Source organism: Camarhynchus parvulus, chromosome 1, assembly GCF_901933205.1.
Source record: "Camarhynchus parvulus chromosome 1, STF_HiC, whole genome shotgun sequence".
NCBI classification, from domain to species: domain Eukaryota; kingdom Metazoa; phylum Chordata; class Aves; order Passeriformes; family Thraupidae; genus Camarhynchus; species Camarhynchus parvulus.
Genome location: NC_044571.1, coordinates 62630254 through 62644989, shown reverse-complemented (window position 1 = coordinate 62644989; position 14736 = coordinate 62630254). Strand labels below are relative to the sequence as shown.

Below are 14736 nucleotides of genomic sequence, written 5' to 3'. Positions count from 1 at the left end.
GAGTAATTGTAAGGAATGTTAGAGCTCAGCTCAACGATTCTACATACACTGAAGCCTGGCTTTTTACTGGTGTTTACTAACCTACTGAATGGGATAAAGATTTGCATAATGGAGATAACATTGCATTCTTCAATAATGACTTGAGCAGGATTAGCAATTCAAATCACCCCTTAATCAATTGCAGCATCTTTCCATTATTTTAAGTTTCCCTGTTGTGGTGTCCATTAGGTAAAGATTATGAAATTCAAAGTAGCACAGAAACACAGACATGGTATAAAAATGCAACATAACTGAGGTATTTGAATCTTCTGTTTCTGGCAGGAAACATTTTACCCTATGCTCAGAAGAATATTTGTTTCTGGTCAGAAAAAGTGCTCCTGGACTCAGTTCCCAGCTTGACAGAGGAGAATTGCATCTTCTCCCCAGGTCCTGCTGAAGTAGGACAGCAGAGTGTGCTGGTGGTGATGGACAGTCTTCAGCCCAGCCAGGAGGCAGGACAGGGATAAGGGTCAGTTAAGCTGTGGCAGGGACTGTGGACTGCTACAGTCCTCCCAAAAAGAAGAGAGATTGATGTTGTTCACAGATGTACAGCTGTAGCGTGTACTTCTGTCCCCTGTGAACTGAGTGTATTTTTAGCAGGATTCAAAAATAGGATTCTACATCCTCACATGCACTGGAAAGAGAGGAGTATGAGGGCAGTTCATCCTCAGACAAAGGACAGAATTCACCTTTTAAAATGCTTGGGGGAAATGTCTAAACAGCATTTTTAGTTTTTTTTTGAAATTGCCTCTTAGCACCTGATACATGGTCAGTTCTGGAAAGAAACCAGCTGCTCATTTCATCTCCTGTTTGTCTGTTACTCTGAATAGCTGGAACAGCAAGAGGTGATGTGGAAGTGACTGAAATATGGAGCTACCTAATTTCTAATACTGGGAAAAGAAGTGCTGTGATTGTTTGCTGGCTGGATTACTGAACTCACGTTTTCATTTCTGGTGTCCCCATGTTGGGTTTGCAGTTGCCACCGGGGTGTCTGGTTCAGAGCTGAAAGCCTTGGATAGTCTATGCACCAGAGGAGGGGTCAATTAAATGTGCATTAAAGTCTGAGGATATTTATAGTAGAGAAGCATTGGAATTATGATCTGGAGATGTACTTCTTAATTAAAGTTATCCAGGTGCACTGCAGAGAGGAAACAGAGTTGTTAAAAATGCAGAGGAAAAGGGCTTATATTTCAAGGCACAAGCTGTCTGTGGAGGGTGCAAGCAGCAGTTGGAATGTGCTGGCTGAATGCTGCTGCTCCATGCTTCCTCATCATTTCCTGTGAAAAACTCATTTTGGATTATGTTTCATTTGTGCCCCCTATTGAAGGACTTGTACTTGCCTCTAAGTGCCCTGCATAAAAGCTTCTAAATCATGTGTTTCATTCAGCCTTTAAAAGTGCTGTCACTGCAGTCCTGCTAAATGAAGGGATGTATTTAAAACAGGCACTGGATTTTGTAGTGCTGTGCTTTCCTCTTATAATTGATGGTAAAAATAAATTAAAGGATTAGTATGTAAAGGATTTCTTTTATTTGTGAGGATGTGTCTGTGCATCTGCTTGAGCTCCTCATCAGCTTCAGCGTCTGCCTGGGTAGGGAAACCAAGAAAAAGATTATAAAAAAGAGCAGAAAAATACCAACTTGATTCACTGGAAAATACCGATTTGAATGGACTTCATCAGGCATTTATTGTGATCAATGTTGTATTTTAAAAGAAGCAGTAAGATAAAAATCATACTTAAATGCCTCACACTGGCCACTCATTTCACAGCTATTCATCCTGTAAAAAGACACCATTTCTCCAGGAGCTAAACATTTGCATCTCTGTCACTGAGCACCAGCATCACCATTCTGTGGGACAGGTTCTTTTAATTTCAATTTGAATTAGTTAGCCTTCTGGAATGGGAGTCAGTCTGTCCAGCTGTCTGGAAGGTCTGCTGCTGCTTTGTGTCAGAAAGCCAACCCTGGGCAGAAAAAACTCTACAGAAGAGACTCATCCCACCTACCTGAGACTCCTTCCAGGGAAGGGAGTGGAGGTAGAGGGAACCTAGATGGCTTGGCTTAAGTTGGTGCCTGGCTTTCATTATTAAATAGCTACGTGGATATACAGTGGTTGAATTTGAGTTTTCCTTGTATTCTTGGAGATGAGCAATAGCAGTTCAGGCTTAGCATCATCCCCAGCTCTGGGGTAGCATGTGGGTCACTTTCGGTTTGGAGACCATAGCTCATCCTCCATAAAGGGCTAATTTTCTTTCTTCCTTTTGCCCATCCCTGTTTAATGTGAGTACTGTGCATTATGATCTATCAACAACAAGAAAAGACGGGAGGGAAACAGCAATAAAAAGAAAGAGTATTAGAATAGGTCTGTCTTGATTCTGTTAGCATTACATCAATTGAGTTCTCCCTAAAGTCCTATAGAAATCATGTTGTAAATGCTTTCTGGTCAATACTGCTGAAACACATTTGAGAATCAAGGGACAATCACAGACACTTGCTCTCTCAGGTAACCTTTCTCTGTTCTTCCGCAGGACCTGCTAACGAGACACAAATTGTTGGTGGCAGAATTTCTGGAACAAAATTATGATGTAGTAAGTATCAATGCAGAAAGGCTTTTAAGAAAATCTATTTATGCTTGGCTGCAAAAAAAAAATGCACAGGGGGTTTTGTGCTCTGCATAAACTCCTCACATAGAACTGTAAAACCAAACACTGCTTTGTGCTGGAGCAGAATCCATGCCTGGCATGGGAAATGCAGATACCCCCCTCTGCACACAGCTGGGGACACAGCCAAGGTCTCAGGAGAGCTCAGAGGTTAAGAGCAAATTTTATTCCTTGCCGTGTGCATCAGATCTCCTCAAGTGTGAATGGAACTGAAACTTGCAAACAGATCATGGGAGAAAACTTGTGCATGGTTTTAAACAGTTTTGTGATACCCCAGCACCATCAGGGCCATACAGGTGTTATTTACTCTACTTTGGGACAGAAGAGAAGAGTTACTGAAACAAGTGTTAGCATTACTGGAAATTACATGTGCCTAAATGAGGCACTGAGGTATGAGTATTCCTATTATCTTCCTAAGGCAATTAGCCCCTTGGTTAGCTGCTATTTTTCACTTTGATTTTTTGGCTCTCTTTTGGACCAAATGTAGGTCGGAAAAATTCCATTGGATTCAACTAAAATTGGATTGATACAGATCATGGAATTAGACTGTGGGTCTAATCTTTGTGTTACCTGAGGTATTCTTTATTTCACTGCCAAAATGAAAAGACAAATTTCTTTCATTCTGGTTACCATGAAGGTTAAAGAAAGAGCAGGCTTATTATTGCTGAGTCACTAATGCAGCTTAGCTGGAGCAAAATAAGTGTCTCTGCTAATTTTTTAATACTGGAGCACTGCACTGGAACAGTCCCCATTCTACATTTATTTGACGCTTTACATTTTTGAGTATCAATTGCCTAAGCAAGTTGTTTTGGGTTTTCTTTTTGGTGACTATTGGACAGCAATGTTGATTTTTCCTGCTTGTTTGGTAGGCAGTCTGAACATGTTGCAGCCCTGCCTCTCAGTCTTCCTGAACACAAGATCCCCTTGACCCATCCCTGCAAAATCCAGCACACACTTTGCTCCTAGTGACCCTTGCTGGGCAAAGAGCTTTAATGAGTGATGGTGCTGAGGGCAGATGAGGTGGCACCTCCCAAAAGGAGCATTTGGGAGTCCCATCACCATTTTGGGGTGTTGCATTGGGTGACACAGCCAGGCATGACCGTGATATGAGTGAGTGGACATTATGTGCTGGAGCCACATGTCCTGGCAGCAGTCACTCTTCTGTAAGAGAAGGCTGTCCAGGCACTGGCTTACTTCTGTCCCAGTTGGCTCTCACCTCTCACCAGCCCCTGTTCCATCCAGTCCATATGTGGTATTCCCCCTCTGCAGCCCTTGGAAGAGGAGTGTTCCTGGGCATTAGTTAATTCACTGTGTGATAACCAGCCAAGAGGAAAGGCCACAAGAGCTGGGCCTGGCATTGCAGTGAAGTCTTAGAGGGTGGCACTGCTGCAGCAGTGGGAAGGACCAAGAGAAGGAAGGATGGACATTAATCTGATGCATTTGTGTTTTCTTGTTACTCTAGATCTTTGAGGACTATGAAAAACTCCTTCATTCTGAGAATTATGTAACAAAAAGACAATCTTTGAAGGTAAATTTGTACTCTGTGTTATGCAGAATATCGAGGTGCATGTATGGCAATGGAGCAGCCATTTTTCTATCAACAGCAGAACTAAGGGCTTGTGATGCTCTTCCTGAAAAGCACAGGAGCTCACTGTGTCTTTTCTTTCCTGGGCCTCTGGGGAAGCACCGGGCCATTTCTATGGAACGAGTGCTGTCACTTCTCCTCTGAGCTCAGATCTGGGCTTTGGTTCGGAACATGGTTACAGTGAACTTGGCAGTAATGTGGCAGTCTCTGTCTGGGGCACCAAGTGTGACATGGCCTGCACATGGAGGCAGAGGGGGGTGTAAATGTAACATGGCAATTAAATGAGGGTGTCTTTGTCTACATTTGCTTTTGTCCCAGCTACTCACACCAGCCCCTATTACACCCAGCCCATATGCAGGATCCCCCTCTGTAGTATTTAGAAGACAAGCATTATTTTTCTAATTCTGCTTACAGCTTCTGGGTGAACTGATTCTGGACAGACACAACTTCACCATCATGACGAAATACATCAGCAAGCCAGAAAACCTGAAGCTGATGATGAACTTGCTGCGAGATAAAAGCCCCAACATTCAGTTTGAAGCATTCCATGTGTTCAAGGTGAGCCAGTATGAGTTGTAGAGGTGGCAGAATTTCTCTTCTCCTCATAAAAATGTCTTTCAAGGTGGGCAAGAAGAAGTCCAGGAAATTAAGGCAATGGTTGATGTTTACAGTCACTTGCAGTATTTGAGAGTGTCATAATTGGAAAGAGCCTTCAGGTGAGATCTAAAGCAGCATCGTTTTGGTTTGAGCTGGGGGTAGGCTGTCAAGTAGCCATGAGCTGCAGGTAACAAAACACACAACTTCTAGGTGGCATCCAGGGGACCTTCTCCCCACTCCTGGATTATTCTACCATGTGATTCTGGGTAAAGATAAAAAGAAGTTCTTAACACTCTACCTTAGATTAAAAGTAGGTGGTGCTAGTGCTGGGCATCAATGCAAGCACAATATGCTTTTAAAGGTATTAGAAAGGTTTGGTAAATCTGAGCTTGAAATGAGTTTTACCCTTCCATCATTTTGCAGTGACATTATTGCAGAGTTAAAAAATTACCAGGCCCAAACAGTGTCCCTTTTTTCATGATGATCTATGTTAATAAGTTAGAAGTTTACAATTTTCCTATCAAAAGAGTTCTCTGCTCTGAAACAGAGGGTGGATCAGATTGTTATGCAAAACTAACTCTAATTTGGAATGAACACGTTAATTTCAAACTATAAATAGAGTTGTTAATGATTATCAGAAGAGGAATTTTGGGCCTCTAAGGATATCCTTTCCCTAAGTTGGCTAAGAAAGATACCAGCTCCAGATAACACCAAATGACTGTGAAAAGCAGTTACAACACCCTGCACAAATTCAGAGTGACTTGTTAAATTTGGGAAAAAAGCTTTCATATCTTCAGTGTGGAGACTTAGAGAATGTGCAGCTTCTCCAAAAAGCTTTTAATTTTGTAAAAAGAAAAAAAAAACTTCAAGGAGGATTAAAAGAAAATTCCTTTCGTGAAATAAGCAGCTTGGTAAGCTGCTCCTTTGCTGACTTCCTCCAGTCAACTGAACCACTATGAGTAACTTGTACTCCTCCTCCTTATCAGGAGGTGTGTGGCTCCAAGATAAGCAAGCAGCTTGGCTCCAGACACTTGCAGCCTTTGAGATACCAGTGGAGAGAAGGTATCAGAGGATTTGGGTTTCTTAGCCACTCTGTGAATAAATGCAAGATTTTTATTTATAAAACACATGAGTTGCTGTTCCTGAATTCCTGAATTAATGATAGGCATGGACCAGGCCTTGGGAATGGCTGATTTCACTTATTTTAGGAGACATTTAAAAGGACTTGGAATAATGTAAAAGGATCCCAGTGTGCAACCATGTCACACATTGCTGTTCCTCCCATTCCTCCCTTCCAGTATGTTGCATCCCATTTCCAATTAGAGTGGGGATATTGCAGGCTCATCCTTGCTTGACCACTTGCAGTTGCTGCCATGTGGACATAATGCTTGGACCTTGGAGTGCCAGCAGAACAAACCATGAGCAACAGTGGTGTTGTGTCTCTTCAGTTCAAAGGGCCAAACTCTGTCCTCAGACACCTCCATGGGATGTTGTTGGTTTTTTCCAGTGGTGCCAGTCAGCAGCACTTCAGCAGGGCCAAGGCATTCCCATGGCATTCCTCACACTGCCTCACACACACAGGGCTCGTGCTGGGGGAGCTGCAGACTCAGGGCAGAAGCTGATCAGCTGGAAGTTGCTCATTCACAACCTCCAGCAACTATAGAGGTGCAGCAGCTCCCCTTTTAGGATCGTCCTCCGTGAGGATCTGGGTTCCCTGGATGTAGCAGCATCCAGCTCCTCCCCAGGGGGAAGGGTCGTTACAGGGTTTGTTGCAGGAAATTGCATTCTGAATTAGCTTTGTAGAGAGGGTCAGAGAAGCTCTCTTCCCTCTGATTTCACTTAAATTGAGTTCTAACTTCTTGAGAGCTACTGAAATCCTTATGTGTTTAAGAAACTGGCTGTTTGTGCCCAGTTCTGCAGTGTTCCTGCCTCCTGTTTCTGGGTTTGTGTCCCTCAGACCAGTTCTCTTGTCAGCTGTAGAATTCCATGTTAATGTAACTGGGAGAGGAATCTTGTCCTCAGCTTCTAATCTCATAAATTTTGAACTGTGCCTGCATTTTAAATTATGCTTGCAAAATACCTATGCAGTCCTGGCTGAAATTACAGTAGACTAACCACAGTGATTTGGAATCAAAGCTTCTGAGAAGTGGATACTTGCTGCTCTGTCTGAGCTGCCAAAAGATTTGGGTTTAAATTACCTGATTTAGATGTTTCACCAGTTAGACACAGTTGAAATGAAAAAGTGTTTGTTTTGTAAGCATCCAGATTCCAACGCTCCCGTGACCCAGCTGACACAAAAAAAGGCTTATGACTCTTACTGCCTGAAGCAATTTCTAATTAGTGGAGATTTGAAACTGTGAGATAGAGATGAAAGTGATGAGCACTTCTAGTTCAAACTTATTTTGGAGGAACATTTTGTGGTTGAAAATGCCAATACCCCCAAGCTCTGAGAATATTTAATTCACCCAACTTACTGTGAGTGGGAAAATGAAGACAGAGTGCCCACTTGCAGTGCCTTTTTCCATTCTCCTTTTAGGAGATGGTTGATCTTCCTCCCAACTCCAGCCCCTTCCCTTCTTTTGCCTGAAAAAAATGGACCTTCTGCCTTGCAGCACCATCCTAAAGTCCTGCAGCTGCTTTGTAAAACTGGATGTCCCAGGCAACGTATGCATAAGGATTACCCAGTATTTAATAATGAGGAAAAGCTAACAGACCTCACCCCTTCCCTCCTCCTTCATAAATAATCCAAGAGAATCACTCAGAGCTGTGTGCTTTGAGAGTCACTGGATCTTCTCTGCAGTGATTTCAGTGGAGAGATGTTGGTCTCAAGTGCACACACTTTGGGGATCAAATACTGGGAGGGGCTCTCCAGCTCCTCTGGTGGGTTTGTGATGTGTTCCATTAGTGGAGCCTCCTTTGAGTTTGCCTGTCTGTAGGGCAGGCTGTATCTTTCAGACCTATGTGAATGTGATGCAGGGATTCCTCTGACCTCACATATTCAAAAACAAAGCATAGGAACAGCTCTCTTGGATTTCACATAAACAATTTGCTGATTTTGAGGAAAACACCCTGTAGCAGTGAGCTGGGATTATATGACTTTCTTGCTCTTAAGGGGACATTTAGCAAGATATATTTTACTGTTTAAATCTAAAAATAGAATGGGTACACTGTGTTTTGTGACCTCAGTTTCATTTTTCCATTCTCTTTCATGCACATTACGAGCTACCTCCTGCAGCTTGCTCTGCAAACAGCCTCACATAATTTGGCCATACTGACAGTTTGCTCTTGGTACGAAGCTGAGGCCGTGTTTGTGGGGATGTGTCCTCTCTGTTTCTCAGCTGGATAATCTAAAGGACAAGGGTTATTGTGTGAAGCATTGTGCTGTAAGCAGCATGAACCATGAGTGTTCTGTGTGTGCAGTGTCCTGAGAGTGACATTGTGCGTGACCCCAGAGTGAGTCCTAAAATGCTCAGTCCAGGGAATCCTGTAATTGCTCTTGCTCTGCTCTTGCCCTAGAAGATTGTAATGCCTGGTTATTAATTGTAAGGAAATAAGGTCAAATTCTCTGATCAAGTAATTTTGATGTTTGTTTGAAGAAATGCATTAAGACTTTTAATGGAGAAGGTAACAACAATTCCACTTTCGATGACTTTAGAAGCTTTAGAGTTGATTTTCATTCCAGGTCTTTTGCAAATATTCTTGAAATGGAGCTTTCTCTGTTTTGAGACAGCTATATTTAGAGTTGGAATTTTTATGGGGGTACTGTCTTTATTTTGGGTCTCTGTCTCTCTCATCTATCTGAATTTAGTGCTCTAGAACATATATCTTTTCATAATAAAACCACAGGTGAAACCAAGTTCTCTGTGGTTTTATCCAACTTCATTTTAGTTGAAATGTTCAAGATAGCATTAATAATGTTTCTGGTTTTAGGGATTGATCTCCTTCTCTATGCCAATACAGCGTTCTGAATGAGGGGGGCCCTTTCTGAATAAAGTCTTGTGGTGGTCCTGCTCCTGGGCTCTGTGAAACTGGTCAGTTGACACTGAGAGAATTGATTTTGTTTGCTTAGCCAAAGTATTGAATAACATTTCAGGAATTTTCTGGTCCTTGAGCATTCTCTCTTTACGAGTCCCTGTTGACACTGAGCAAGACTGGCAGCTGAGATGATCTTTGTTTGAATGTTCACTCTGCCAGTTTTGCAAGGGGAAGATTGTAATCTATAAATAGTTGTGCAGGAAGATAAACAGGATGTGATGGCTTCTATGAAACTAGGTTCTTTATTATTTGCTGTGGTAATACCAGTGGTCGGTCCAATATGAAATACTATTTACTAGGTTTACCACCAACCTTCCAGTCCTGTTTGCAGAGCAGAGAGCTTTTACAACAAGAATTATTTCAATTTCTTCATTTTGAGAGTCACCCTTCAGATAAATATTAGGCAGGCCTAATATTCATTGCAGGAAGATCAGCACTTCAAGGTCAGGCTTTTGATGGCTTCCATTTGCATTGTCATCAGATGATTTCTGAACATATGGGTTTTGCCAGTGTATCTGATGGCTTCTCCTCATCACCAAGGATGAACTGGACTCCAAAATAAAAATTTCTTATGAAGATCTGTAAATCCCTGCCTGTAGGCTTACATCCTGCTTTTCCCCACGGCAGCTCATCCAGATGACTGGGGGCTTATCATAGTCCAAACCCTGGAAGTATCCAGCTTCCATCAGCATGATCACCTGCTGTAGGTCTGCACACAGGGAGCTGCATCCTGGGGCTGCTCCAGCTGAGAGCATCAAGTGCTGCAGCCTCATCCAGAGCCACATGTCCATGCTCAGGAGATCTCAAGATTCATGTAGATAAAGCACAGAGTGGAAAGCTGTAAAGCACGTTTGTATTTACATCCCCAAACCCTTTTTCTCCTGGTCTAAGGGGAACCAATGCATCAATAGCAGCGTATCAAAGTTATTTGCAAAGGAAGAGATGCTGCTTTCAGATGCTGCAGCTGTTGAGAGTGCCTCAGGTGTAGTGAGAGCTGTGAAGTGGCCATCCCACCACAGGCAGGTGTGTCCCTGGTAGGAGGCTGCCCTGTGAGTACTTTGGGCACCGTGCAGCAAAGGGGCTGCTCAAAAGGAATCCTTGGGGGCTGTGTGCGGCGTTTGAGAAGTTCTAGGTAGCAAGTGGGAATCATTTAAGATGATAGCTCGGGGTAATTAGAGAAGGGCAAGGTGGAGGCCTTTGTGAATAACTAGATAGTGTATTGTCACTGCAAGCGTGGCCTGGACACCAGATCAAGGAAAACTTTGTAATACACTTGGGGAGGGTTCACCCAGCATGGCAGAGGTTGCAGCTCTTCCCGCACAGCAAAGGGCAAAGTACTTTGCAGCAGGGACTTCTGGGAGAAGCCTGAGGAGGAGGGATCCAGAGGAGACAAAAGCATAGACAGAGATTAAGACTATTCTAGCATCAGGATGCCAGGGTTTAAGAGCAGATGCTTTGTCTCACCTTTGTGAAATTAAAAAGTACTTCTAGCTTCCTGTTTGGGCAGAAGTGCTCAGTGGGGTACTGTTGGTGTGTGTTGAACCCCACTCCTTCCACATGTTCCCCTGATGCAGCACTTTCCCCACCTCTTATATAACATCCTCTGATTTTGGAGTATGAAGCCTAATGGTGGGTGCAGTCTGAGCCCTGCCCCAGCCTTTACCGGTGTTGTCTTAGGGACAAGAGGCTGTAGCACAGCCCCTCAGGACAGGGTGTGTGTGATTCTCATCAGGTAGCACAGCTCCTCCCTGAGCAGCTGGACGTGGCCCAGGTTTTCCTGTGGGCACAACCTCAGGGGAGGCAAAAGGACCTGCAGAGGAGCCCCAGACTGGGAGCCAGCAGTGGTGCTGCCTGTGCTCGGCAGGACAACATGCCATTCTGTGCTGTCAGCAGATGTTTGTTTTCATTCTGCTTTGGACAGGCTTGGAGGGAAACTGGACACTTTCCAGCTCTGTCCATCCTTAATTTCTTCTCATGGGGCAGAGAGTAACTGGAGTTATTTCTGTCGTTGCACAAGTGCTCGGGCAGTGTTTGTTGCCCAGCCATGGTAACCTCGGTGCGAGCCAGATGTGGGAGCTGCTCCCGGGGCGGCCGGGGTGCTGCACGTGTGCTCCCACCGCGAGCCCCATGCCCCACTTGCCCCTCCTGACCCACATCTGGGAAAGAGAGCCCCATCTCTGTGCCATCCCGGGGTCCCTGAAAGAGCCTTTCACCGCTGGCCTTTGCAACCAGCCTTAGCTTTGCACTTAACCCAGAGAAAATGTTAAAGGAACAGCATTGTGGCATGAGGGGTCATGTTCAGAGCTGGAAAAGTGCACCTTTAGTGATTATAGTAGGAAAAATCAGATCATTGAAGACGGCCAGTAAGCCACAGTGCTGGGCTGGCTGTGCCAGCTGGGTATCTGTGTCTCACCTCACCCTCCTGCAAAGCCACCCTCCTCTGGTCAGCAAGGACTGCAAAGGTGCTGGGCACACCACAATCCTCCTGCTCCTGCTGCTGTAAGTTTCCATGTTCCCATGAATGGATTAGGCAGAGGGAAGTGAGGCCTCTGACATAATTTTCCAAACCAAAACAAAGCTGGCAAGTCTAATTTTAGGCCTGGTTTAATATGGAAATGATATCAATACTGACACAAAGCTTTTCCGTTCTCCTGATAATTAATTTCTGTGTATTTGTCTTGTGGGTGGGAAGAGGCTGAGAATCGATAGCTCCCTCTCAACAGCTGGATTTACAGTCAAAACTTTTATCACCAAAGAGCAAAGTGAAAGGGAAACGATACCACACACGGGCATAGTTTTTCTTCAGTTTGCTGTGGAACCAACATGTTTAAACTCCTGTCTGACTGCCCTGGGACAAGTTGTGTAGCAGTAGAGTATCTGCCTGTAACTTATGGGGATGTTGTGACTGATGTTCCTCTATCTCTCTCTCTCTCTGTCCCCATCCCCTTGCTGTCTCTCTGTGCCTGAATTTGTTTGCATGTTAGGTTTTTGTGGCCAGTCCAAACAAAACACAGCCTATTGTGGAGATCCTGTTGAAAAACCAACCCAAGCTAATTGAGTTTCTGAGCAATTTCCAGAAAGAAAGGACGGACGACGAACAATTCACTGATGAGAAGAACTACCTGATCAAGCAAATCCGAGACTTGAAAAAGCCAACGGCATGAAGAACACCTCTTGTTTTCTACTGTAGGCATTAATCTCAGTTGTTAAGTTCCTCTGTGTCCCTTAAACACCACAATAGTGCTTGAGAAGGCACAGCAAGTGCCTGGTTTTTATTTTGTCTTTGTTCCTAGATGTCAAGAGTATAGGGGTTTTACATGAGAACTAAAAAACCAAAAAATCTAGAATAATATATTATTTTTAATCAAGATTATAGTTATTTATGTCAGTTTAGAATCTCTCTGTAATAGAAGCTGGTTTGACAGATTTTTTTGTGCTCAAGAAGAATGAACCTCTTTGCTTAACTTAACTCAGCAAACTCAAGCACTGGCAAGTGCACAGAGCAGATCTTCTGAGGACTGTGACATTGTTCCTTCACACCTGTAGTTGTGACTTGGTTCTAGTGCTGCACACACACAAGACTGTGAAAGAGTACATTGGTCTCTGGAGTTAGCTGCACTTATAGGTCAGGTTCTTTAGTCAAAACTATGGAAGATGAAAAAGCAGTAAAGGTCACGTTTTTGCTTCATTTTGTGTTCTTTCATCCTTTTCACGCCCTAGATCAGAGGTTTTCTATTCAGTGCTAGGGAACGGATGGATATATCAGCCATCTGAGCTGTTTCTGCCTAACTCCCATTTCCCTGTGTGTGATCTATCTTGTGCTAGAGCACAGGCTTTTACTACCAGCTCCCAGCAGTCTCATGAGGAGCAGCCCCATGGACACGGTGCTCACGTGCCCCGAAATGGGAAAAGGCAAGGGCAACGCCCCTCCATCAAAGGCAATGCTGTACTGCTGATAAAGTGATCCTGCCCCTACAGAAACCATCCATGGTCAAGAATATTGGGTGGTAGCCAGAGCTACTTGGCTGAATTGTGACAAGGGCTGAGCCTCAGCACCAGAGCGAGAAGAGGGCTCCTAGAGTCTTTCCATATGAATTCCAGTCCTGGCTGTATGAGGAGGGGTTGAGCTAAGTTCAGCAAGGCAATCATGAAAAGGCCTCAGCCAGATCTGCTGCGTGGCCTGAGGTCCCTGAGCCTGCAGGTGCTGCCACAGCTGAGAGCATTTACCGAATACTGAGCCTGGGAGGCCACTGAGCAGCAACAGGCACCAAAAGCCACCTGTAGTTTGGCATTTTTTGCCCTTGTTCATCCTGACCTGAATTCAGGTTCAGTGTTAAAGTTGTGGAAGAGGAAGTTGTTGCACCACACATGTTTTGAGTTTAATAAGCTCTATGGTACAGACAGTGTTTCCCTGGTGTGTTTGAAGAGTTTTTGGGGTCTTTTGTTTTCTAACAGGAAAATGTTATTCTGATGCTTTAGTAGGAAGTGGAGTTTGAGAGCAAGGAGTGGAAACATCTTGAATTTTTCTGGACAGCCTAAGTTCTGAGTTTTCCTATTTGCTGTAAGAAAGTTCTCTAGCTAAAGCTCTATCTAATGCTTCAGGTAACAGGTGACACTGAATTGTAAAAACAGAACAAGCCCTTTTCTTTCATTAAACTGTTGTATATTGAGGTGACTGATACTTTAATTTATGTGCTTTAGGAAAGGGAAGAAACAGAACCGATTGTGGTCTTGTTTTTTTTCGGATGTCAGATACACACAACAAATGTACATCTTAGTTGCCTGGAACTAAAAAAAAAAAATTACAAGCTATTAAAGGCATGATTACTGATCACTCTTTATTTCTGTCTCTGGGGTTTTTTCTCTCTTGCCTTTCTGGATAGACAGATTCCATACAGTGCTTAATTCCTTCTCTGCTTTGCCAGCTTATTTCAGCAGATGGAGAGGGATGAGCACTGCCTTTGAAGCCAATGCTCTCTGAAGCATCAGGTCTGCAGCCCTGGCTGGCAGGGGTCTGGCAACCCCAGCCCAGCCTGGCCTGGCCATCAGCCTCAGCCCCACCCTGCAGGTGGTGTTTGCTGGCAGTGGTCACTTGCAGGTTGATAAGGGAGCTTCTCTGGAACCACAGTGCTCGGAGCCAGTCATTTAAGTCTGATTCTCTGAGATTTGGAGCCTGAATCCAAAGGGTGCTTGGTTGTGTTCTGAGCTCCTGGGGTGGGGCTGGTCTCCAGGGCTGGATTAACATGGAGACACGTGTCCATTGCCTCAGCCTCTGGAGTCACATGAGAACATTGGGCTTCCAGCCTGCGCTAGGAAAAAGTGTCTCATGGTGTGTGTTTGGGGAATGTCTGCCCTTGACGAAGTGAGTGTGACCCACACAGAGGTGCCCAGAGAGTCTGTGAGGCGTCACACTGGGAGTGCTTTGCCTGCATGGTCTGCACACAGAGGAGCACTCAAAGAGATCCAAACCTGGCAGTAACACGAGGAGCAAGGTTCCACCTTCGTGTCTGCATAGGCAGAGAGGTGTCAGGCCAACAGGGAACAGTGATGGGCCCTGGCCCTGCAAAGGAAGCCTTTTCCAGGGCAAGGAGTCTTTGGTCCACATGAGAAAGTAAGAGGTAAGGAGGGCTTGTGAAAAAGGAGATCTGTGTGTGTATCTGCAATGGGAAGGGGAAGAAGAGGTCTTACAGGTAAAATGACACATGCCAGGGCCCTTGCAGCTTGTCTTACCAGAAGCTGGTCCTGCAGTAGATCACACAACACATCTCAAAGTAGAGTCTTCCCCGAGCTCAACTTGCTTAGATCTTTGAAAGAATAAAAAGC

The 14736-nt window shown here is 44.4% G+C and overlaps 1 protein-coding gene across 2 annotated transcripts in view; it reads left to right on the top strand.

Annotated features, from left to right (window-relative positions):
* CAB39L (calcium binding protein 39 like) overlaps positions 1 to 13754 on the top strand; it is a 43486-nt gene extending 29732 nt beyond the window's left edge. For both annotated transcript variants that reach the window (XM_030946112.1, XM_030946121.1), the window contains exons 7-10: positions 2565 to 2624; positions 4159 to 4224; positions 4696 to 4839; positions 11898 to 13754. In XM_030946112.1, the coding sequence (XP_030801972.1) occupies positions 2565 to 2624; positions 4159 to 4224; positions 4696 to 4839; positions 11898 to 12077 (450 nt within the window). In that variant the 3' untranslated portion in view covers positions 12078 to 13754. The remainder of the gene's footprint in view (positions 1 to 2564; positions 2625 to 4158; positions 4225 to 4695; positions 4840 to 11897) is intronic.
* Positions 13755 to 14736: the final 982 nt, after the last annotated feature.